The 23,505-nt window shown below is 52.1% G+C and overlaps 1 protein-coding gene across 1 annotated transcript; it reads right to left on the bottom strand.

The window, feature by feature from the left end:
* Positions 1-14,941: 14,941 nt before the first annotated feature.
* Positions 14,942-20,499, bottom strand: LOC123169343 (MA3 DOMAIN-CONTAINING TRANSLATION REGULATORY FACTOR 1). The gene is made up of 4 exons (XM_044587188.1): positions 20,327-20,499; positions 19,876-20,167; positions 17,241-17,335; positions 14,942-17,042 (listed from the first exon to the last, which is right to left on the bottom strand). The coding sequence occupies exons 2-4, from the start codon at positions 20,150-20,152 to the stop codon at positions 15,252-15,254; spliced, it is 2,163 nt and encodes a 720-aa protein (XP_044443123.1). The 5' UTR covers positions 20,153-20,167; positions 20,327-20,499; the 3' UTR covers positions 14,942-15,251.
* Between the last annotated feature and the right edge of the window lie 3,006 nt (positions 20,500-23,505).

Below are 23,505 nucleotides of genomic sequence, written 5' to 3'. Positions count from 1 at the left end.
TCCCCACCTCGCCCTCTTGCGATGGACCTCGGTATTTCCCCAAGTCCTTCCCTTTTTGTTCCGTTCTTGTGCTTCTAGGTCTTGTGGAGATGCATGTGTAGTTCGTGTGATTTTTGGCTAAATATATGCAAGAAGGGAGTGTAGGAGAGTGCTAGTGCGGTAGGCATGCTATTTGGAGTGATACAACAGTATAGATTGATCGACGGTAGTACCGTGTTTTGTTTTGCAGCTATGTCTAGATCCAGATATGCTATTATTGTGATTTTCGAATGCGTGCGGTACTACCGCTCCGCTGAGCGGTACTACCGCATGCTCGCCCATTAACAGCCTCGCGCGGTACTACTGCTCCACTAGAGCGGTACTACCGCTCAGGGCGCGGAAGTAAAAATTACTTCCGCTCCAGGCGGTACTACCGTGCCACCCCGGCACAGTACTACCATGACTCGAGCGGCTATAATTTTTTACTTCCGTCAGCTGATCCGGTACTACCGTAGAATTGCAAACTTTGCTATTTTGTCCTTCCGAATCTCATGCTTGCTTGTTTCATTTGGTTTTGGCCCTCGTCCTTGCAATAATCCTTCTCGGTTTCTCTTGTGTTTGTGTCGTGTGTCATAGGTGGTGGCTCTGGTTCCAATGTCCGTCATTCAAATCCCAGCCGTGACACAGGCTCGAAGCGCCTGTGCAACCAAGATGAGACTCCAGAGGGCTCCAATGCCCCCCAACGCAGAACCAAGACCACCGCCACCAAGACCAGGCAGCCATCAATGGGCATGGATGAGATACCACTGGGTGAGTTTTTCACTCATAGGAAGATCAACCCCTATGTGAATCCCCGTGCGAACTTCAGAGGGAATGTTTGTTCTGGACCAAGCAGCAGAATCTTATCTTTCTGGATGTGATCAAGGCCAAGCAGAACATCTACGTGGACATGCACTGGATTGACATGGATCACATGAGGAAGGATCAACACCGGGCATATTTTGGTGAGTCTTTGGACCTGGTGGAGCAATTTGGCATTGAGCACTTGCTCACTTTCCACCTGGACTTTGACCCTGAGATTGTGGCCCAGTTCTTTGCTTCGGTCCACTTCCATGCTGATGAGGAACGTACCATGACATGGATGACCAATGGACAGAGGATGACTGCTAAGTGGAAGGACTTCATGGATCTACTACAGGTTCGTGATGAGGGGCTCAACAAGCCCGTTGGTGTTCGCCCTCATGCCAACCCCGAGTCAGCCAACAAAAACAAGTTTCAGCCCTACTATGTTGAGAAGGAGCTTCCCAGTGGCAAGAAGACGTGGGTGCTGAACTCATTCCTTGACATCATGCACCGGATCTTCCACAACTCCCTCTTTCCGCGCATTGGTGACAAGGATAAGGTGCGTGCTTATCTCGTGTATATGATGCTCATTTGTGAGGAGCCGCGTCTCGCTCAGACGCAATCACTTGATGTCTCACATATCATGTGGTGTGAGCTGCAGTTTGCGGTGTTCAACCGTAAGGTACCCATCTATGGACCTTACCTGTTTCACTTGATCTCGAGGACTTGGGCGTTTTGCTCATTCGAGAGCGTCCAGTAGACAAACATGATTAGGGAGGCTATCATCTTTCGGTTTGCAATGTTGGGGGTTGTCATTCTTGCACACCAAGATTTGATGCTTCTCTCACCCACCCACATAGATAAATTTAGGGGAGTCCAAACCAAACCAATCCTTGGGCATTCTCCACACCACTCCTGGTGAAGCAACACCCGGAAAAAATATGCATGGACATCTCATTGGCCCTCTTGTTGAGGGGTCAAAGTGCATATTTTTCTCATTCTCTCCTAGCCAGGCGATTGTGTAAGGGCATATTTATCTCTTAGTAGTTTTGGTGATTGATGACAATGCTTTTGCGGACTAATCGTGTGCATTGAGCATTTCAGATATATCATGTCTAGGCACAAGACGATTTGGTGCCCCTCGAAGCCTATTGAAGACGGCGTTTCTCTACGTTTCTTTTCGGTGGATTTGAGTCGTAGGAAAGCCGTACTTGTCGAGATCCGATGAATTGTGGGTTTATGATCAAGATTATCTATGATCAAGATTATCTATGAACAATATTTGATTCTTCTCTGAATTCTTATATGCATGATTTGATATCTTTGCAAGTATCTTCGAATTATCGGTTTAGTTTGGCCTACTAGATTGATCTTTCTTGCAATGGGAGAAGTGCTTAGCTTTGGGTTCAATCTTGCAGTGTCCTTTCCCAGTGACAACAGGGGCAGCAAGGCACGTATTGTATTGTTGCCATCGAGGATAACAATATGGGGTTTTCATCATATTGCTTGAGTTTATCCCGCTACATCATGTCATCTTACTTAATGCGTTACTCTGTTCTTATGAACTTAATACTCTAGATGCAGGCAGGAGTCGGTCGATGTGTGGAGTAATAGTAGTAAATGCAGAATCGTTTCGGTTTACTTCACACGGACGTGATGCCTATGTTCATGGTCATTGCCTTAGATATCGTCATAACTTTGCGCTTTCCTATCAATTGCTTGGCAGTAATTTGTTCACCCATCGTAATATTTTCTACCTTGAGAGAAGCCTCTAGTGAAACCTATGGCCCCAGGGTCTACTTTCCATCATATAAGTTTCCGATCTATAGTTTTAGCTTCCTATTTACTTTCTTTGCAATCTTTTACTTTCCGTTCCATAAACCAAAAATACTACTTTACCGTTTATCCATCTATATCAGATCTCACTTTGCAAATAACCGTGAAGGGATTGACAACCCCTTTATCGCATTGGGTGCAAGTTGGTGTTTGTTTGTGCATGTATTCGATGGCTTGTGCATTGTCTCCTACTGGATTGATACCTTGGTTCTCAAAACTGAGGGAAATACTTACTCTACTTTGCTGCATCACCCTTTAATTCCTCTTCAAGAAACCAACGCAAGCTCAAGAGGTAGCAATGACCCAAATCTTAGCCTCCTGCTTTATAAGCTTTAGGATGTAGCATGTTAGCATTGATTTCTTTCGAAGACACGAGTGTTTCGCTCATTCGAGAGCGTCCAGTAGACAAGCATGATTAGGGAGGCTATCGTCTTTCGTTTGCATTGTTGGGGGTTGTCATTCTTGTCCACCAAGATTTGATGCTTCTCTCACCCGCCCACATTGATAAACTCAGGGGATTCCAAACCAAACCAATCCTTGGGCATTCTCCACACCACTCATGGTGAAGCAACACCCGGAAAAAATATGCATGGACGTCTCATTGGCCCTCTTGTTGAGGGGTCAAAGTGCACGTTTTTCTCATTCTCTCCTAGCCAGGCGATTGTGTAAGGGCATATTTATCCCTTAGTAGTTTTGGTGATTGATGACAATGCTTTTGCGGACTAATCGTGTGCATTGAGCATTTCAGATATATCATGTCTAGGCACAAGACGATTTGGTGCCCCTCGAAGCCTATTGAAGACGGCATTTCTCTACGTTTCCTTTCGGTGGATTTGAGTCGTAGGAAAGCCGTACTATTAAGAGGGGGTCCGCTTTGGAAATGTTTGGGTGGAATCATCACGTACACGTCTGTTCCTTTTTGCACCACCTTTCCTTTGGCTCTTTGGAGCATCCTCCGTTTCTCCGTGTCTCTACAAAATGAAGGACTCCTAGTGTTGCTGTATTGGGGCATGCGGTAGTACCGCCCTTCGGAGCGGTAGTACCGCAGGCCCTTGCGGTAGTACCGTCCATGGGCGAGGTAGTACCGCAGGTCCTCATGGTAGTACCGCTCAATGGGCGCGGTAGTACCGTGGCCTCAGGCCAGACACAGCAGCACGAGCGGAAGTAGGGGCGGATGTAATTTTTTACATCCGCGCCCTACGCGGTAGTACCGCTCCAGGCTTGCGGTAGTACCGTGTCAGATTTTTGGACAGATCGAAACTCACGGAAGTAGCCACGGATGTATTTTTATATGTCCGTGCTTTCCCGGCCTAGACTAACCCTGCCTTGCAGTAGTACCGCGCCAACGGTTCTACCGCTCTCTGCTTCAACGCAATAGGGCTGGTCTAGCTCCTGCCACGCCAGCGGTAGTACCGCAGGCCCTTGCGGTAGTACCGCTTGTCTGGTGCGGTAGTACCGCTCGTCGCAGGCTGAGTTAGTGGATAACGGTTGGATTTGTTCTATCACTATAAAAGGGGAGTCTTCTTCTCCGAGTTGACCACCTCTTCCATCCCCAAGCTCCATTATTGCTCTAAGCTCCATTTTCGCCCGATCTCTCTCCCTAGCCAATCAAACTTGTTGATTTTCTAGGGATTGGTTGAGGTGTCCCCGATCTACACTTCCACCAAGAGAAATTTGATTCCCCCCACTAATCCCTTGCGGATCTTCTTACTCTTGGGTGTTTGAGCGCCCTAGATGGCTGAGGTCACCGCGGAGCCATATTCCATTGTGGTGAAGCTTGTGGTGTCGCTGGGAGCCTCCAATTAAGTTGTGGAGATTGCCCCAACCTTGTTTGTAAAGGTTCGATCGCCGCCTCCAAGGGCACCAATAGTGGAATCACGGCATCTCGCATTGTGTGAGGGTGTGAGGAGAATACGGTGGCCCTAGTGGCTTCTTGGGGAGCACTGTGCCTCCACACCGCTCCAACGGAGACGTACTTCCTCTCAAAGGGAAGGAACTTCGGTAACACATCCTCGTCTTCACCGGCTTCACTCTTGGTTATCTCGTCCCTTTATTCATGCAAGCTTACCTTGTGTTACATTCCTTGCTTGCTTGTGTACTTGTTGTTGTTGCATCATATAGGTTGCTCACCTAGTTGCATATCTAGACAACCTACTTTGATGCAAAGTTTAAATTGGTAAAGAAAAGCTAAAAATTATTAGTTGCCTATTCACCCCCCCCCTCTAGTCAACTATATCGATCCTTTCAGAATGATTGTCCAAATCCTATTCTGAATGGTTAACCAAGCAATAAAATTGGCCTTCGGAGGGGCCCAAGTCTTCCAGACAGTCTTGTTCATTGAAGTAAGGGTGGCGCCATGGAATTGAGCCTTGTACCTAGGCTTGGTCGAGTAGATACTACTTGTCGCGAACTTCCAAGAAATGACATCCTTCAAACCATCATTAAGCTGACCATGCGAGAGGATGCTCCAAAGCTCTGGGTACTCGAGAAGATGATCCATGAAAAATAATGCTCGGTCAACTTGATTTGTTTAATCCACGCATTCCCAGTAAGGGTCTGGCGAATAGTCCACTTCTTTCTCTTTCAGACCTCATGGACAAGGGGGCAATGTCATTTGGCCTCTTCCCATCCAGCCATGGCGCGTCCGAGAAAGGCACCTTAACCCCATTATCTATGGTGATGCAGGTGTAGGCATAGAAAAACTCCATGCACACGGTGTCACAAGGGTTGCGCATGCATGCCAATCCACAACTTGGTTGGGTTGTTCTGCTCAAGCCATGGTCAGAGAAACGGCAAGGCCCTTGCAAATTTCTCGAGGTCGTCAAGGTGGGTGGGGCGGCACCTAGTTTCCCAATTCACCTTGCATTTCGTGCCCAAGGTCTTGTCCACCGCTGACCAAAGGAAGGCCCGCTCCGCCTTCTTGGTGAATTGACAACTCTAGGAATGACGACTAGAGGTGTGATGTGATATATTGCCTGCAAGGTAGTAGTTCGACAAATCGTAGTTGTCGGCGTTCTGCGAACGCGAGTCCCCAGACTTGCCTGCCTGCGGCCCACGGCGTGGCTCTGCGAGCGAGCCCGTACGACCCATCTTCACCAGCAAGCATTCAAGACCCTCGCGAGGCGGACAACACAAGACCTCCTCGGGAGCAGTCTCACCAGGCTGGCTCGCGAGGGGCGGAGAGTTCAAGGCAAGGCAAACCTCGCGAGGTTCCAATGACGTGAGCCATGACGATCAAGATCAGGCGGACGCCGGCGCGCACAGTGTCCTTGTTTCCTCTTTGGTGCCAAGGAGGCAAGCGCAGGCGCAGAGTACCGAGGCGTCGAGCAAAGGTTTCCATATCAGTGCAACGAGACCAAGACCAGCAGGACGGCAAGACGGATGTCGCCATGGAGCCCGAGGTGGCATCACCACCAGAGCCTTTTGTAGGCGAAGACCGCTTTTGTCAGGATAAGCTGTACTAGTTGTCCCCTTTCAAATTGGCTGTTGTTGGCTCCCTCCCCGCTCAATATTTGGGGAGAGGACCAGGGCCTCTATAAATAGGACTAGCCACCATAGTAGGAGGGAACGGGTCTCGAACTCATTGAGAGGCATCCCATCTCATCTCGAGCAATCCTCACCCACACAAGTTAGCCAAGTACAAGAACACCTCACCTCAGGAGGCCGTTCTTCCCCGTATACTATTCATCCTCAGCCCAAGAGGCAATCCATCACCACCACCACACTGGAGTAGGGTATTACACCACAACGGTGGCCCAAACCAGTATAAATCTTGTGTCCTTTGTGTTGTGAGTTCGTCGAGTTAGCCCTCGAGATCTTAGCGAAGCTAGGACGTGGATCGGTAGGGGGAGATCTTCGTGCGCACCCCAGTGTTTGAACCTTGAGGGTTTTGCCGGAACCCGAGATCCGACATTTGGCGCGCCAGGTAGGGGTGCACCGAAGCTTCCCTTCTGTCGCTCTGCGTCCCATTGCTTCGTCGTCTCCATGGCGGACGCTCGCCGCGCTCGCGCTGAGCGCCGGGCTGCCCTCGCCGCCCGCGTTGCTTAGACGGCTCCCGTCGGCGGGCCACCCCGTCGTTCTTCGTCGCCTGCCGTCAACGCCGCCACCGTCCCGGCGGGGAACGAGCAGCAAGCATCCTCGCTGCACCCCTCGGTGCGGCGGGACGGCTGCACCGCCACTCCATCGCTGACCCCGGCCGGTTCGTCATCCCACGCTAGTCGCGCTCCCGTGGATGCGCAGGCCGCGCTGCGCATGGCGCGCGAGTTCCTGTGCTACCGCCCCGTCAACGACCTCTACAAGGACTGGCTCGACCGCATCGCCGAGCTTGTCAGCGCCGCAGGGGGCTCCCCTGTGCCGTCCCTCTCGCTGCCTCGCCCTCCGCCAGCCGCGGGCGGCGTGGCCCATGGAGCGCCTCCACCACCTCTGCCCCAAGACGGAGTCTTGGCGCCAAGGCGCGTGGCCCCGCGGCACGACCTGCCGCGTCCGGTGCCCGCGCAAGAAGAAAGAAGCTGCCAAGAAGTCCCTCGGCCACGGGAAAACGCCCCCGCGCTCCCTGCACCACCACGGCAAGACCGCATGCCGCCTGCGGTGGCGGTGCGTGGACCCCATCAAGGACAAGTTCTCCTCCAGCACAGAGCCCCGGTGACCACGGCAGGCTGTCGCGCCTTCACCCCTGAGATGCGTAGCGTTGCCTGGCCGGGAAGTTCAAGCCGGATCTGCCTCCTCGCTACGACGGCACCCCCGACCCCGCGGAGTTCCTGCAGCTCTACGAGCTGAGCATCGAGGCGGCCAACGGCGACGAGAAAGTCATGGCAAACTGGTTCCCCATGGCTCTCAAGGACGGGGCCCGCTCCTGGCTCCTGAACCTGCCTCCAGGCTCGATCTCCTCCTGGAACGAGATGCCCAACCGTTTCATTGCCAACTTCCTGGGCGCTCGCGACCGCCAACGGCCGCGGATGACCTACGCCATGTCAAGCAGCAACCAGGAGAGACCCACCAGAAGTACATCCAGCGCTTCAACAACGTTCGCCTCAAGATCCCCAAGGTGACAGACGAGGCCATCATCTCCGTGTTCTCTGATGGCATCCGTGATGTCAAGATGAAGGAGGAGCTCGCTATCCACGAGGAGCTGTGCACGTCTCTGGAGCTGTTCAACCTGGCGACCAAGTGCGCAAGAGCTGAGGAGGGGCGCCTCTCCCTCCTCGAGCTCCCGGTTGCGGACCCGGAGGAAAAGAAAGCCAAGGTCAAGGACGTGAAGCGCAAGGGAGCGGTCGTGCTCGCGGCGGAGCCAGACACCAAGCGCGGCAGATACCAGCCCGAGTCATCCAAGAGCAACCGACCGTTCTGCGCCTACCATAACCTACATAGCCACAACACCAGCGAATGTCAAGAGCTCAGAGCCATCCGAGAAGGACACTTCGGTCGATGCCCCGAGCGCAACGACCGGGGCTACGGCCGAGGAGGTGGACGTGGTGGCGGACGTTGGGATGACCATGGCCCGCTCCAGGAGTGGCGCGACCGGCCTCGTGAGGACCGATGGCAGGATCAGCCTCGTGAGGATCGTCCTCAGGGCAATGCCGGTCTTCCTCCACTACCGCCACCACCAAGAAGGAATGACGACCACCATCAAGACGAGGGGGCTGGGGGCTTCCAGGAGCCGCGTGCTATCGCCTGCATCTTGGGCGGAGCTCAGGCCCCAGCCTCACACCGTATCTTCAAACAGTTTGCTCGTGAGGTGAATGCAGTCCTCCCCAAGCTTGAGGCCACGCGCCTGCTCAGATGGTCCAACTGCGCCATCATGTTCAGCTCGGCAGATCAGCTCAAGTGCGCGGCTACCGCTGGCGCCCTCCCGATGCTTTGTTCACCAGTCATCAGCAACGTGCAAGTTACCAAGACCCTCATCGATGGCGGCGCAGGGCTCAACGTCCTGTCCGTCGACACGTTCGACAACCTCCAAGTGTCGTATGATCAGCTTCAGCCCACAAAGCCGTTCTCAGGAGTGACCGACGGCTCCACTACCCCGATCGGGCAGGTCCGCCTCCCCGTCACCTCCGGACAGCGTGACAACTACCGCACCAAGCTCATCGACTTCGACGTCGCCCACATCCGTCTCCCATACAATGCGATCCTCGGGTACCCAGCCCTGGCCAAGTTTATGGCGGTGACCCATCACGGCTACAATGTCCTCAAGATGCCAGGAAGCGGCGGAGTCATCACGGTCCCGTGCGAAGAAAGAGATGCGGTGTGCTCCCTCGAGCGTGCCTTCCAAGCTGCAGCAATCGACGACCCCGACAGCAAGGGCGAGCGCCCTCCTGAGGCCACCCCCAAGAAGAATAAGCTGCTGCTCCACGCAGGGCCTGAAGCAAGCGGCACCTCAAGCGGCGGCACAACCGGATCGGCGCCTGCACCTGGGGCACCTCCCTCCATCGCATAGGAAAGCGTGCGCGGCGCCCTTCTCGGGCAGGGCTCGGGGGCTCTCTTCTGGAGGGCCTCGGACCTCGCCAACATCATGAGGGAGGCGCTTGGGCACCATCTGGAGGCGTGCTTTCTGGCACGTCACCCTCAGGAGGACACAAGACAAGGAGCGCCCAACGCTCAGGAGTTCATCACCAAGACCACTCAGGAACTACAAGAAGCAAGAGCCATGCGCGGCGACTGCCACCCACCTAGCGTAGCTCCTCATCCTGGCGAGGATGGCGGGCTGCGCGTCTGCATCGACATCCCAGGGCTCAACAGAGCCGCATCTCAGGAGCCCTTCTGGCCTTCGCGCGTGAGACGCTGCGAGGGCCCACCGCATAGCTACGTTCGCATGCCTTTTGGCTTGCCGAGTGTGGCGTCCGCCTATCAGCGCAACCTGCGGCGCGCCCTGGCGACTCAGGAGGCCAGGCACCACGCCGTCCTGACGGAGATGAAGACGGTCCTCAAGGAACCGCCTGGACCCCCAGAGCCTCCCGAGGCTCAGGGCCCCGGTGGCTCGTGAGGAGCGACCCCTTCGCCGCGTACCTTCAGCCGCACCAACTCTCCTTCATCAACAGAATCAGGTGACATTTTCCAAGTTTATTTAGCTGGGAGCGCCCCTCGGGCTGCATCATTCCCAGGCCACGTGGGTCCGTCCCTGTGGCATGTATCCCTTTTCATGTCTTTAGCTTACCTTGCTGGGGGCGCCCCTCGGGTTGCATCATCCCCAAGCCACTCGGGTCTGACCCAGTGGCATGTATCTTCCCTGCATTTACCTAAGCCAGTTTGCTTTCCATGCTTAATCTACCTATGACTATCACCTGCTTGATTCTCACCCACCACAGGGGCTACTCCCGCTGGCATGACGCTTGTGCTCGGGCCCGTCCCTGCAACATCGACAAACCTGAGCGGTCGAGCTCTGGCTCGCGGCACGCCCCGCGCACGTCACCTCACCTGGCCCTCAGTGCCTTCATCTCCTCACGGAGCAACCAGCGGCGGACCGGCAACCGCAATGGCAAACTGTGTCTTTCCTTGTGCTGGCTTGCATGAATCTCCTGAAGAGGACAGCAGGCAGAACTGCGAGCTCCCTCTTCTCCCATGCAATCCTCTTGCGCGTTAAAAGGGGGGGTTCTTGAGCATCGCGATTCAGGGGCTCTTACTGGCTCTCCAGCCCCCACCCCCTGGCCTTGACCACGGCACGCGACCTGGCATACCAGCGGCGGCTGACCTCGCTCGAGGGCCAGGACCTGAGGACGTAGAGCCTGAAGGAGAAGCGTGGAGAAAGGGGGAGGCTCGCATGGGCCTGGCTTAGCTATGCTTCGGACGCCTACGCACGAATCCGGCGCATCACGAGGAATCGCCTCCGGACCGTCAAGATAAGTCCCGAGCCCGGGTTGACTAAATCGCTAAGGACTAAGAACCATACTAACTGCAGCCCTGCTGCAACAACGTCACCCCCTTTTTTACCTCTCAACGGCTGCTTGAGCGCTAAAGGGTACCTCCTGAGCATCGCGCCTCAGGAACTCTTACTGGACCTCGGGCCGCTCACCTCCTGGCCTTGACCACGGCACGCGACCTGGCATACCAACGACGGCTGCAGCCTGCCTGGGGACCGGGACCTGTCAGCGTAGAGCGCCAAGTCGTCGCGAGGTCGGAAAGGGAGACCGAGCTGAAGCAGGACTCGCGCCCGCGCAAGTTCATAATAAGAACAATATTGACAGGAAACATTACAAAACCTTTACACACCCCCACGGGGCATTTCTTGATTCCTCGCAGGAAACAAAAGACAAGAACCTAGGGAATCCTAACTACACGTACCCCTGTGGAGGACGCCATCATCAACAGTGGGCCGACAGGGGCCGGCGCCAATCTCATCCAAATCGGCGGCGGCGGCCTGACGCTGCAGCCCTGCTCTGGGCCCGGCGGGAGCTTGGGGGCACGTAGCTGTCGTCGCTCGTCTCCGGGGTCTCGTAGAGCTTGGGAGAATCGCTGGACTCCCAAGTGTCGCCACTGCTTCCAGAGGAGCCGCTGGTGACGCGGGCAGCAGACCCTGCCCAAGCTGCGGCGCCAGCCTGGTGACCCCACTTGGGGCAACACTCCAGACGGCGACCTTCTGCGTCGAATACCTTGAAGAACGGCGTGGAGGCGCCGTCGTACGCGAAGTGGATCGCGAGGGCGCCCTCCGCACGACACACTCGGGCGACCTCACCCCAGCATCGGGTCATGAAGATCTTCCCCGAGGAGACGGCCTCAACCTCCGCTCCAGTTGCCAGCGTGCTGCAGCCAAAGCTCGAGGGGCCCCCTCGGCAGCATCTCGGCTGAGAAGAAGGAAGGGAAGCGGATCCAAGTGTTCGGGGGCATCGCCGCCCACAGCACGAGCTCGCGCGAGGAGTCTGTGGCGTGGATTATGGGGGCGGCAACGCGCGCCACCGCAGCACGGCGACCATGGCCACGGAGCGCACGCCGACGCTCGTCGTTTCTCTCTCCTGAGCCCCCTGCTTGGGCGTACAGGGGTAACGGATACCCGGGAGGAGACCGCTCGCACCAAGGCCTCTTCACCACCTGCATCGTCGCCTCATCGCGGCGGTGGACCGCCCTCTTCTTCGGCGGGAGCGGCACCGGCCCGTCAAGGGGAGTCTTCCCTTTCTCTGCCGCGGAAAACCTTCGGATGGGCGCCATTGGTGTCGGTGATGGAGCGAAGGGGGAGAAACAAGCAGAATGGGAAGAGATGGGCGATGGGGGCTCCGCCCCCTTCCCCATTTATAGCAGGAGAAGGCCAACCAGCGCCCCCATGATCACAGGTAATGATGGTTTTTCCTTGCATGTCGCATGGACTTGTCAAGTCGGGCAGTTGCCAAGGCAGCGTGGGGAAGCGGAGGCGCCCACGTCCTATCAACCGCCACACGTCGACCAAGGCCGCAGGCTATTGGGGCCCGCGGCGCTCCGCACTTGACCTTTGGCTTCGCCTCGAAGCCAAGCCCGAGCGCGCCTTGGGCCCGAGGGCTACTGTCGGCGTTCCGGGAACGGGGGTCCCCAGACTTGCCTGCCTGCGGCCCACGGCGTGGCTCTGCGAGCGGGCCCGTACGGCCCATCTTCACCGGCAAGCATTCAAGACCCTCGCAAGGGGCCAAGCCTCGCGAGGCGGACGACACAAGACCTCCTCGGGAGCGGTCTCACCAGGCTGGCTCGCGAGGGGCGGAGAGTTCAAGGCAAGGCAAACCTCGCGAGGTTCCAATGACGTGAGCCATGACGATCAAGATCAGGCGGGCGCCAGGCGGACGCCAGCGCGCATAGTGTCCTTGTTTTCTCTTTGGTGCCAAGGAGGCAAGCGCAGGCGCAGAGTACCGAGGCGTCGAGCAAAGGTTTCCATATTAGTGCAACGAGACCAAGACCAGCAGGACGGCAAGACGGAGGTCACCATGGAGCCCGAGGCGGCGTCACCACCAGAGCCTTTTGCAGGCGAAGATCGCTTTTGTCAGGATAAGCTGTACTAGCTGTCCCCTTTCAAATTGGCCGTTGTTGGCTCCCTCCATGCTCAATATTTGGGGAGAGGACCAGGGCCTCTATAAATAGGACTAGCCACCATAGTAGGAGGGAACGGGTCTCGAACTCATTGAGAGGCATCCCATCTCATCTCGAGCAATCCTCACCCACAAAGTTAGCCAAGCACAAGAACACCTCACCTCAGGAGGCCGTTCTTCCCCGTGTACTGTTCATCCTCAGCCCAAGAGGCAATCCACCACCACACTGGAGTAGGGTATTACACCACAACGGTGGCCCGAAACAGTATAAATCTTGTGTCCTTTGTGTTGTGAGTTCGTCGAGTTAGCCCTCGAGATCTTAGCGAAGCTGGGACGTGGATCGGTAGGGGGAGATCTTCGTGCGCACCCTAGTGTTCGAACCTTGAGGGTTTTTGCCGGAACCCGAGATCCGACAGTAGTGATATTTCTCCCCTGCCATGGAGGGAGCTTTGCCACATTTTATCCTCGAGCGGTTGGAAATCCACTCTCTTGAGCTGAGTGGTAGACCAAGATATTTGATTGGGAAAGAAGCTCGTATGTAAGTTTTGTAGGATGTCGTCAAGGTTGGGGTTGCCGCAGCAAATAGGAACCATAGAGCTCTCTTAAGTTGGTGGAAAGACCAGTCACCTCACCAAAAGAGCCCAAAATGGTTGCCAGATTATGGACATCCTGCTTGATGAGGGCAATAAAAATAGAGGTGTCCTCGGCATAAAGTGAGGTGCGGAAGGTGGCCCCTCTTCCACCAATCTTGTGCTTAGTAAACACATCCATGATTTGTTGTAGGGGGGTCGACGGCAATAACAAAGAGAAATGGTGACATGGTTCACCTTGCCGCAACCCCCTCCCATGCAGGATGTGGGGGATGGGGGTGGAGGACGGATATCCCATTGAGGACCCTGATCAAGATATGGCTAGCAAGGCAGTGATCCAGTCCCTGAACCGACTAGGGAACCACCTCCACTAAAGTGATCAAGGATGTAATCCCATCTAACACAGTCAAACGTCTTGTGGATGTCCAACTTGAAGAGCAAGTGTTGCCTTTTGTGAATATCCAACTTGAAGAGCAGGTGTTGTCTTTTATTTCTGTGCAGGCGTCTGGCAAAGTTTCTGCGTACATGAAGTTATCGTGTATGTGCAGCTTTGCCTTTGAGAAATGGCCTCTACTCCACTTTGCCAGGTACCCGTGCGCTTGAGCTTATGGAAGAGGTGAAGAGGTTCTGACACAGTTCAGCATTTGGCTCAATCCAAAGGCCTCCGGACCAATCCATTGAAATCCGGGAGGCAAGACCAAACGTTCTCAAATTTATTTATAATGTTACAGAGAGCGAAACTATATCCATAGCATTTCGAGATAATTGCATCTATAGTTCTTGTAGTTGCTGGCGACGTCTAACTTGGTCCTGAAACTTGCGTATTGCTTCAATACGGTCCTGATACATGAAAATACGTGATCAATACGGTCCCTGAGGTTGAAACAACGGTCCTGGCTCTACACATTGCATACGTCTCCGTAATACTATGGTTTGAAAATGCGATTATTTTTCAAATCATATTTTTTTACAAATCCGTGAATATTTTTTGAATTCATTAACATTTTTTGAAATTGCGTACATTATTTTAGAACTCGTCAACAAGTTTTTATGCGTAGGCGAACATTTATTGAAATTTGGGAACAAATTTTTATATTAAAAAACAGTTTTTGTTTGTGATGAACATGTTTTGAATTCATGAATATTTTTTTAAAACAGTGAACTTTTTTTAAAAAGATTGGTTTTTTTACCTTGCCATACATTGTTTTGAATATTTTTTATAAATTCGTGGACATTGTTTTGTAGACACGAACCTTTATTTTTGAATCTTGAACATTTTTTGAATCGATGAACGTTCTTTTAAAAAACTCATGAACATTTTATAAATTCATGATTTTTCTAAAAGAGAAAAACATACGTATAATATATTGTGCATCCTCCTACATACAAGGTCATGTGCTTGTTCTGGTGGTTTGCTCGCGCAACAATGTGCCACTGTTCGCGGGTTCAAATCCCATAGGATGACAGCCATAGGAAAACTGTCGATTCAGATGTGACGCAAGTCGCACTGCTGGCCCGTGTCACCTCGTACAAACGCAAGTTCCAGGACTAAGTTCGACGTCGCCAGCGACTACGAGGACTATAGATGCAATTATCTCATAGGATGACAGCCATAGGAAAACTGTCAATTCAGATGTGACGCAAGTCGCTACTAAAGTTACTTTCGGCATGATGCTTTCCAAATCACAAGTCGTCAATGCAGGGGACGCAGAGGCATAGTAAAAACTTTTACATGAAGTTATTTTTTCTCCTCTGTTCTACTTGATGTAACAAGAAAAATGTCTATGAAGAAGTTGAAACGGAACACAGCAAGAACAGCAAAGGGTATGTCCAGAGATGCAAAGATCTAGACATGAGCCACCACCACAAGCAAGAGGGGCTCGTGACCTACCTACGACGCAAGTCCAGGGACGTGCATCAGAAACGCAAACGCAAATGCACACCAACTTAGGTGGGCTGCACCACACTACGGCAGCCTGCGCCTTCGCGGTCCAGCTTGATGCTTCCTGCTCGCTCGGTCATCGGTTCAAGTCGAAGCAGCAACGCCGAAAGAGGGTACAAGCCATCCGTTCTTCTTCCCATGCTCCACATAGGAGAGGAACTTCTCCCTGGCATCGGGTATGTCGAGAGCCAGATCGTCAAGCCCGTCCCGGACCCTGGAGAACCCCTTGGTCATCTGGTTGATGGTTATGATCCCTTCGCCAAAGCACTCGTGCAGCAGAGAAAGCGTGCACTCTTTCTTCTTCTCCATTGCCATGACGAGCGCCTTCTTGACCACCTCGTGATTGAAGAAAGGCATGCCCATCTCACGGATGCACTTGCATGCTTCTCCTACATCGCCTCCGCTCTCGTACTCCTCCAGGAGCTTTGTAATCTTGTCCTTGGCGTCCTCCACGGCCCATCCTGTCCCGCCACCCCAGCATCTCAGTAGCCTCTCTCCTGCGTGGCGTGCCGAGGCAAGTGAGCGTGCCATGTTCAATGTTTCAGCCCCACTGCACTTTGGTGGAAGGATGCTGCCAATCTCATCTAAGTTCAGAGGCGCAAGCACATCATCGATCACTGCCCTCGCTAGGAACAGTCCCAGCTCATCTGAGGCATCCAATATGTCCAGTGCAGTATCTTCTGCAGATTCAAGAAGCATTATGAATCCCTTGACGATGTCTTCACTGGAGAATAGCTCCATGCTTAATGAGGATAGGAGAACTGATGCCATCTCTTTCTCCCTGTTCTTGCGATCCATGGCAATTGTTATCAGTTTCTTGATAAAGACCGGGTTGTACTCTGGTAAACCAAGTTCTTTGAGTGTGCGAATAAGCTCTGGTATATCATCAGAAAGGAAGTACTCATGTATCATAGACACAGCCTCCCTCTTGTACCTCCTCAGCTTCTCATGGTCATCATCTTGGACACTGCCGTTGGCACCTGAAGATTCATACGAAGAGTCAAGCCAACCCTCGGAAACTGCTTTCGATACCAATGTCTGGAATTGAGATTTTGCTGATGGTATATCAAGGGAGAGATCATCAAGACTCTCAACAATACGGGAGAAACCCTTCACCATCTGACTAGAGCTTATCAAACCTTCTTCAGATGCCTCCTTCAGAAGCTTGACAATAAGGGTTTCTGCAGCTGGACTTTCCATTCCAAGAGTGACAGCTCGTTTCACGACCTCATGGTGGAAAAATGGCACGGCCAACTCTCTTATGCACCTACACGCCTCAGCTGTATCACCATTCTTGATATATTCCTTTAGAAGATCAGTAATCCTCCTCTTTACCTCCTCCACTGTGATGTGAGTTGAACCACCCCATCGTCGCTCAAGTAACTCTGCATGGTGGGGTGCTGAAAGATAGCTCTTTGCTGCAATTTGTAAAACTTGCAAGCCCTTTGAAGACTCTGTCAGGCTTCCTTTTGCCTTGTTGAGAAAAGCAGGTGGAAGAATGTCATCTACAACTGCTCGTGCAATGAAAAGAGCAAGAACATCAACTGCATCAGGTATGTCAACAGCCAAATCATCAACAGCCTGTAGCAGCATCACAAACCCTAGTTTGATTTGAGTTGAACTGAGCCCATCACCATACAGAGATGATAACAGCACTGATACCATCTCTTTCTCCTTGTCATGTCTGTCCATTGCCATGGAAACAAGCTTCTTGACAAAGTAGCGGTGGAAGTCATCATAACCCAGCTCTTTAAGATCAGAACCTGTCTGCTTAACATCACCAGTGCTGAAATATTCCTCAATGATTGTGACAAGAGATTTCTTGTAGTCCTCTAGTGGGGTTGTAGCAGGGGCTTCAATTAATTCATATGGTTCCTGATTAACAAAACACAGCACGATGAGTGTCCAAAGTTAGGTTGAGTACTGAGTATTAACCACATAACAAGTTAACAACATATTTAGACAAAGCTGAATATTATATTTACCAGTTTCTTGTGACTTGAAAAAATCAAACGGTTCAGCATTGCATGAAAAAATGACTGGAGTATACAGGTCAAGACCATGAAGTATTACCTCATCGCTATCATAGTTTGGATCATTTCGGTCAAGGAATGTGGCTGTATCAGCGTCGATAAGTCTTCCCCAGGTGCCTTTGCCACCAGCACCATCTGTAGTACAGAAGATCAACAAATCAGACATTTTAGCAATTTTCTATATTACAAAAGTAGAAATGAGAACTAATAGACCATGAGACACTGGAAAACACAGCCATTTTTCGACGTGCAATTAGTTGATAGAACCTATAGCGATATTCAAGAATTCCCCAAACTCAAGGACCCCACAATGTATTAGACTTGGATTGTGAATGGGTAATCACTGTTTCTATCGTGGAAGAATCATAAACTGAACATCATACTGTCATGTAACGTAATCACATGACAGAGTTTTTTTTTAACAAAATAACACACATATAGTACAGATTTAAACTCAAGAAATTGCACATTTGCATTCTATACTAGGCCACACAGCAACTACATGGTGTAATGAATAGATGGACCCATTTTAGATTTTTATGCTACAATAGCAGGGACAAGAAAAGAAAGGCTCAAGAAAGTATCCCTGACAGCTAGTCTCTGGTAATAGCAACTGAAGTCAATGCCTCGGCAGTTTTAATTGTAAAATCTAACCATATGCGTTCAGGGTGAGTCCAGGTAGTACAATATACACTTCATTGAAGATCCCAAATACTCCACGCCCAATGTGTACAGGAAATAAATGGAAGCTAAACAAGCAAGAAAACAAAGGACCAGTAACTATAAGCCCAGAATGACAACCTCCTTTTCTAATGAAACACAGAGTGAAAATTTCAAATAGGAAAGGGAAACAAACCACGATGCACAGCTTCTTAACAAAAACACATAATCAATTGCTACCAGAAAGAGAGAAGCCTGCATTGCAACATGCTGCAATACACTATATCTATACCAATATAAAAGGACCCAAAGCGGCGGATCCAATTTATCCCGGCCATCAAACCATGTCAATCCAACGACCTAGATTGCTCCAATGGCGAGCACTCAACATGTTTAGCGTGCAAATAATATCATACCAAATATCAGTATCAACACTAATCACATAATTGGCATGCAATTAATATTCTACCTAAATCAACAACAACAACAACAACAAAGCCTTTAGTCCCAAACAAGTTGGGGTAGGCTAGAGGTGAAACCCATAAGATCTCGCAACCAACTCATGGCTCTGGCACATGGATAGCAAGCTTCCACGCACCCCTGTCCATAGCTAGCTCTTTGGTGATACTCCAATCCTAAATCAAGGTAGAATTAATATTTTGCCAAATATCAACATGCATTGCACGTACGCATTTACTAGTTCTATAAAAAACTAGGTTCCAATAACAGCTAGAAGTAATAACAATAAGGATACCAAATGAGTTTTCCAGTTATTACGAAAATAACGAAAAACAGTACAGACAGCTAACATAAAAAGTGGAATACTAATCAGCAGGATCTAGTATAATCATATATAGGACATGCATACATACACATAGATGTTGACCAACTTCCATCGGCTAGAATTGTGAGCTAAAACAATTAGAGGAATACAAACAGACCATATCCCAACAGAACAAGAGATGGCCAACTGCTCATCATACAATATGATGAACGAGTGGGGAACAATTCACTCGACAATATAGACGGCAACCATCACAGTCAGCTCATGGCACATGTTACAAGTAGAAGGAATCTGAAGTGCTCTGTCTTAGCAAATGTCCTGTAAAAGATGGTTGTCTTGCCCACACAGGAAAAGTCAGTGGTATCAACTAACTGAAAGCTTCTTATCAGGAACAGGTAGATAATATACTCAGACGGACGACTTCACAGTACCATATATCAGATCCTGGGATCTGAGTACACCTATGGATCAAAAAAGCAGAGAGCAACAAAAAAAATTCCTAAAGGGTAACAGATGCAACCAGAATACTGGTGATCAATTCAACCAACATAGAAGAATGCTACACGGCCAGATTGTAATTGCCATTACCCGACAAAACCAATCCCCTTTAGGCAGCTCAGGAGTCAGGAGCACAAATTAACACGCACACGGAACCGACAAAACCAATCCCCTTTAGGCAGCTCAGGAGTCGGGAGCACAAATTAACACGCACACTGAACCGCTAAACCGATTCATGCATGCAAAGCTAACCCGCGCCACCAACAGCAGGTTTATGCCATCAAAATGCAATGGTTATCAACTTACCAACCTACTGCAACAAATCGAAATCGGCAAACTAGTGAACAGTCAAACAATTGATGACCCCCTGATAAAATTTTGTCAGCGCTGTATGATGTATAGGCCACAATGTGCTACCTCCATATAATGAGAGCCCCACCTCAATGAGACGCAAAAACTAGCAGCATGAGCATAGGAGAACTACAAGCATAGCTTCCAAATAAACATCAACAGCAAGATCAACTCAGCTGCTAAACCTGCATTCCCAGAACCCTAAACTAGATCGACTCCACATGAGGCATGAACAACAGGCTACGCAGTCCACTGAGGCGGTAATAATAGCAGCACAGCAACATTGCGTCCTAATCAAGCACGCCAAGCTCTAAAACCAGCCCCATAACAACAGGGAAGCTATTAATTACACAGGGCACAAACAGATCGAGCGCCGCCTCACCTTTCTTAAGCTTGACGGCCTTCCCGGAATGCGAGCGTCGCGCGTGCCTCGCCCCAGCTCCGCCCCCGCCCCCGCCTCCGCCTCCCCTCGCGGCGGCGGCAGCGGCGCGCACCTGCTGCTGGTGCAGCTCGTACTGCTGCAGCAGCGCGGAGGTGGTGCTCCCCGTGGGCGAGCGCGGCGACGTGAGCGAGAGCGTCTCGGCGTTCTGCACCGCGATCCGCAGCTTCTCCCGCTGCTCCTGCGTCAGGAACCCCCCATCGTTCCTCGGCGACGCCATCCCGAATCCACCGCCCTGCGGCGACAATTACAGCACCAACCAAAAAAACCAAACTAAATCAGCGTCGCCTCGCACCGAAATGGGGAACGAACTGGAGCGGGGGAGACGGGGGGCCGCCGCGCGCAGGCAGCGAGCACGGCGGGAGCCGACACCCTATCCAGACATAGTACGTACCTAGGGTTTCCTCCGCGGATCGAGCGCCCCCCAAACCCGTGCGCGAGATTTGCGTGCGTGCGCCGCGGCTGCGGAGCGAGCGAGCGAGTGGTATGGTACTGACTTTTTTTTTTCCTCCCCTTCCCTTTCGCTTTTGGTTTTCCTCCTGGAGGAGACGAGACTGAGCCGAGGGAGAGAGGGATGGATAGGGGGTTTTATATGGAAGGCGGCGTGGGTTCCGGGACACGTCGCCTGCACCAGACACGCTCTTCGACCTCGTGGGACCCACCGTGCCCGAGCCCACGTGTCATTGAGACTGCATGAGGGGCTGTTGGGTGGGCTCACCGGTTTCGAGGCCCACTGGTTTGGGCCGCGGATCCCTATCCCATCCCCACGTGGCAGTCCGCGGTTCGGCCGCTCGTGGCTCACTTCGCGCACACGGGTTAAGCACATAGCTGCTGCTGACATGTGGGGCGTGGAGTACTTTGGGCCCACTTGTCGGTGGGATGTTGAATATTTTAGGGGCAATAGATGTGTGGTCGGTGGGAGTCGGATCAGGCCGTGGGAGTTAGGGTTTTGCTTTGCTCGGGGAGGTGGTTTGGGATCTTCTGTGGCTGGCCAAGTTGGCGTCACTGACAAGAGGGAGGTCGTGATTGGCCCCGGACGATGTGGATAAGGCGAGTGACGGGCCGGATGAGCATGACGCGTCGGACTAAGGTCAAGATTCGGTGTCATCTCTTCAGTGACAACCTCCTTATGGTCTATTGATCTAGTTGTATTTTGAGCCCAAATTTAATTAGAAATTTATAACTAACAAAATGTTTATGCATGTCATAAAAAATTATATCATTAAATTTATATTTGAACATAGTTTTCAGTGACATTATTTTTGTGACATGCATTACCATTTTGTTAATTAAATTCATGGTCAAAATTTGGGATATAATAAAATACTAAAGAACCAATAAATTAGAACGAAGATAGTACTACTATCAGGTTGGAAAATCCACTTGTTGAATATATTGTGTCTTGGGCCCACCTCTTAGTTCCTCTGTATAGTTGAGATTGTGGCCCCCTTCTGTACTCATATATACGTGCCTGGTGCACCGATCAACGTATTGTGTTGCACAGCCTATTCTTTCCCTTCTACATGGTATCAGTTTAGCACGTCGATCCTAACCCTAGCTTCCGCTCCTCTAGCCGCCGCCGGTTCTTGCCGCCGCCGCAGGTCCTTGCCGCCGCCGCGCCATCCTCCTCGCGCCGCCGCCGCAGGTCCTTGCCGTCGCCGCGCCATCCTCCTTGCGCCGTCGCCGCACTCCTTGCCGCCGTCGCATCTCACCTTCCTCCGTAGCCGCCGCACCTCCTGCCATCGCTGCACTTCTTCTCACCCAGCCCGATCGCTAGCTAGTCAACCAGATCGCTAGTCAAATCCATCTAACTGTGTGCCTGGGTGCTCGCTAGCAGATCGCCGAATCCATCCAGTTGTGTGCCTGGGTGCTTGCTAGCTTATACGTGCCCGTGTACTTTGTTAGCCGCCGTCGTTTTCTTTTTCTTGCCCTAGCCGCCGCTGGCCCGCTGCTATGGCCTCCCTTGGCTCCTCCATCTACGGTTCCTACACCATGCCCGTCATGCCCACGCAGCACATACAGCCGGGTGCGTCAGCCCCTGACGTACACATGCAGGCGAGCGTGTTTGCCCCCTTTGCCCACCTACAGCAGCCGGGCGCGTCCGCTCGCTTCGACCTCATGCAGCCGGACGCCTCTGCTCCCTTCGGCCAGATGCAGCCGGACGCCTCTGCGGCTCTGCTCGCCATACCGATGGCCGGCGGCCATACTCCGCCCGCCCCGGTTCAGCCCTACGGCGGCTTCGCCTCGCTGCCGGTCTCACCGTCATGGGACACTACTTCCTTGGCCGCCCTGCACTCGGCCCCATCCCCGGCGGCGCTTGGTACATGGACTCGGGCGCCACCGCCCACATGACATCTCGTCTCGGTACTCTAACCTCCTCCACTCCGGTTCATACTCCTACTTGCATCACCGTTGGCAACGGTTCTTCTTTACCTATTACACATGTTGGTCGTGCTTCGTTTCCTTCCACATCTACACCTATCACTATGTCTGGTATTCTTGTGTCTCCTGATTTAGTTACGAACCTTGTATCTGTTCGTCGTCTTGCCCGTGAGAATCCCATTACCATTGAATTTGATGATGTCGGTTTTTCTGTGAAGGACGCCCGTACTCGGATGGTCCTTCACCGTTGCGATAGTCCTGACGAGCTCTATCCGGTGCACTCCTCCACCACCGCCTCCACCACCCCAGTCGCCCTCGCCGCAGGTGTCGACCTTTGGCATGCTCGTTTGGGACACCCGAACTCCACCGCTCTGCGTCAAATACTTAAGAGTTTTTCATTCTCATGCAATAAGATAGACGACCATACTTGTGAGGCTTGTCGTCTTGGCAAGCAGGTTCGTCTTCCCTTTAGCGCATCTACCACTATTTCCACTTTTCCGTTTTAGTTATTGCATAGTGATGTTTGGACATCCCCGGTTGCAAGCAACACGGGCTACCTATACTATTTGGTGATCTTAGATGATTTCTCTCATTATGTGTGGACATTTCCTCTTCGTCGCAAGTCCGATGCTCTTGCCACACTCACCGCATTTTATTCCTATGTCACCACACAGTTCGGTCATCCTATCCTTGCTTTACAAACTGACAATGGAAAAGAGTTTGACAACGCCGCTGTTCGTAACCTTCTAGCCTCCCACGGCACTATCTTCCGCCTCACTTGCCCCTACACGTCCCAACAAAATGGTCGTGCCGAGCGGTCCTTCGCACTTTTAATGACTGCGTCCGCACGTTACTCTTTCACTCTAACGTGCATCCCCGGTTTTGGGCGGACGCTCTCGCCACCGCCACCCTCATTAACATCCGCCCGTGTCGCCCACGCTGGAACTATGCCCATCACCATCTCCTCTTTGGTGCGCCCGCATCTTATGATGGCCTTCGCATCTTTGGTTGTCTCTGTTATCCTAGCCTCGCCACCACTGCGCCTCATAAGCTTGCACCTCGCTCAGTTGCTTGCATTTTCCTCGGCTACCCACCTAACACCAAAGGATACCGCTGCTACGATCCCGTCTCACATCGTGTATTCACCTCCCGACACGTTTACTTTGATGAGACGGTGTTTCCATTTCAGCA

This window comes from Triticum aestivum, chromosome 7D (assembly GCF_018294505.1).
Source record: "Triticum aestivum cultivar Chinese Spring chromosome 7D, IWGSC CS RefSeq v2.1, whole genome shotgun sequence".
In the NCBI taxonomy this organism is placed as follows: Eukaryota; Viridiplantae; Streptophyta; class Magnoliopsida; order Poales; family Poaceae; genus Triticum; species Triticum aestivum.
The sequence above is the reverse complement of the archived record's forward strand: the minus strand, read 5'-3'. Positions and strand labels throughout refer to the sequence as shown.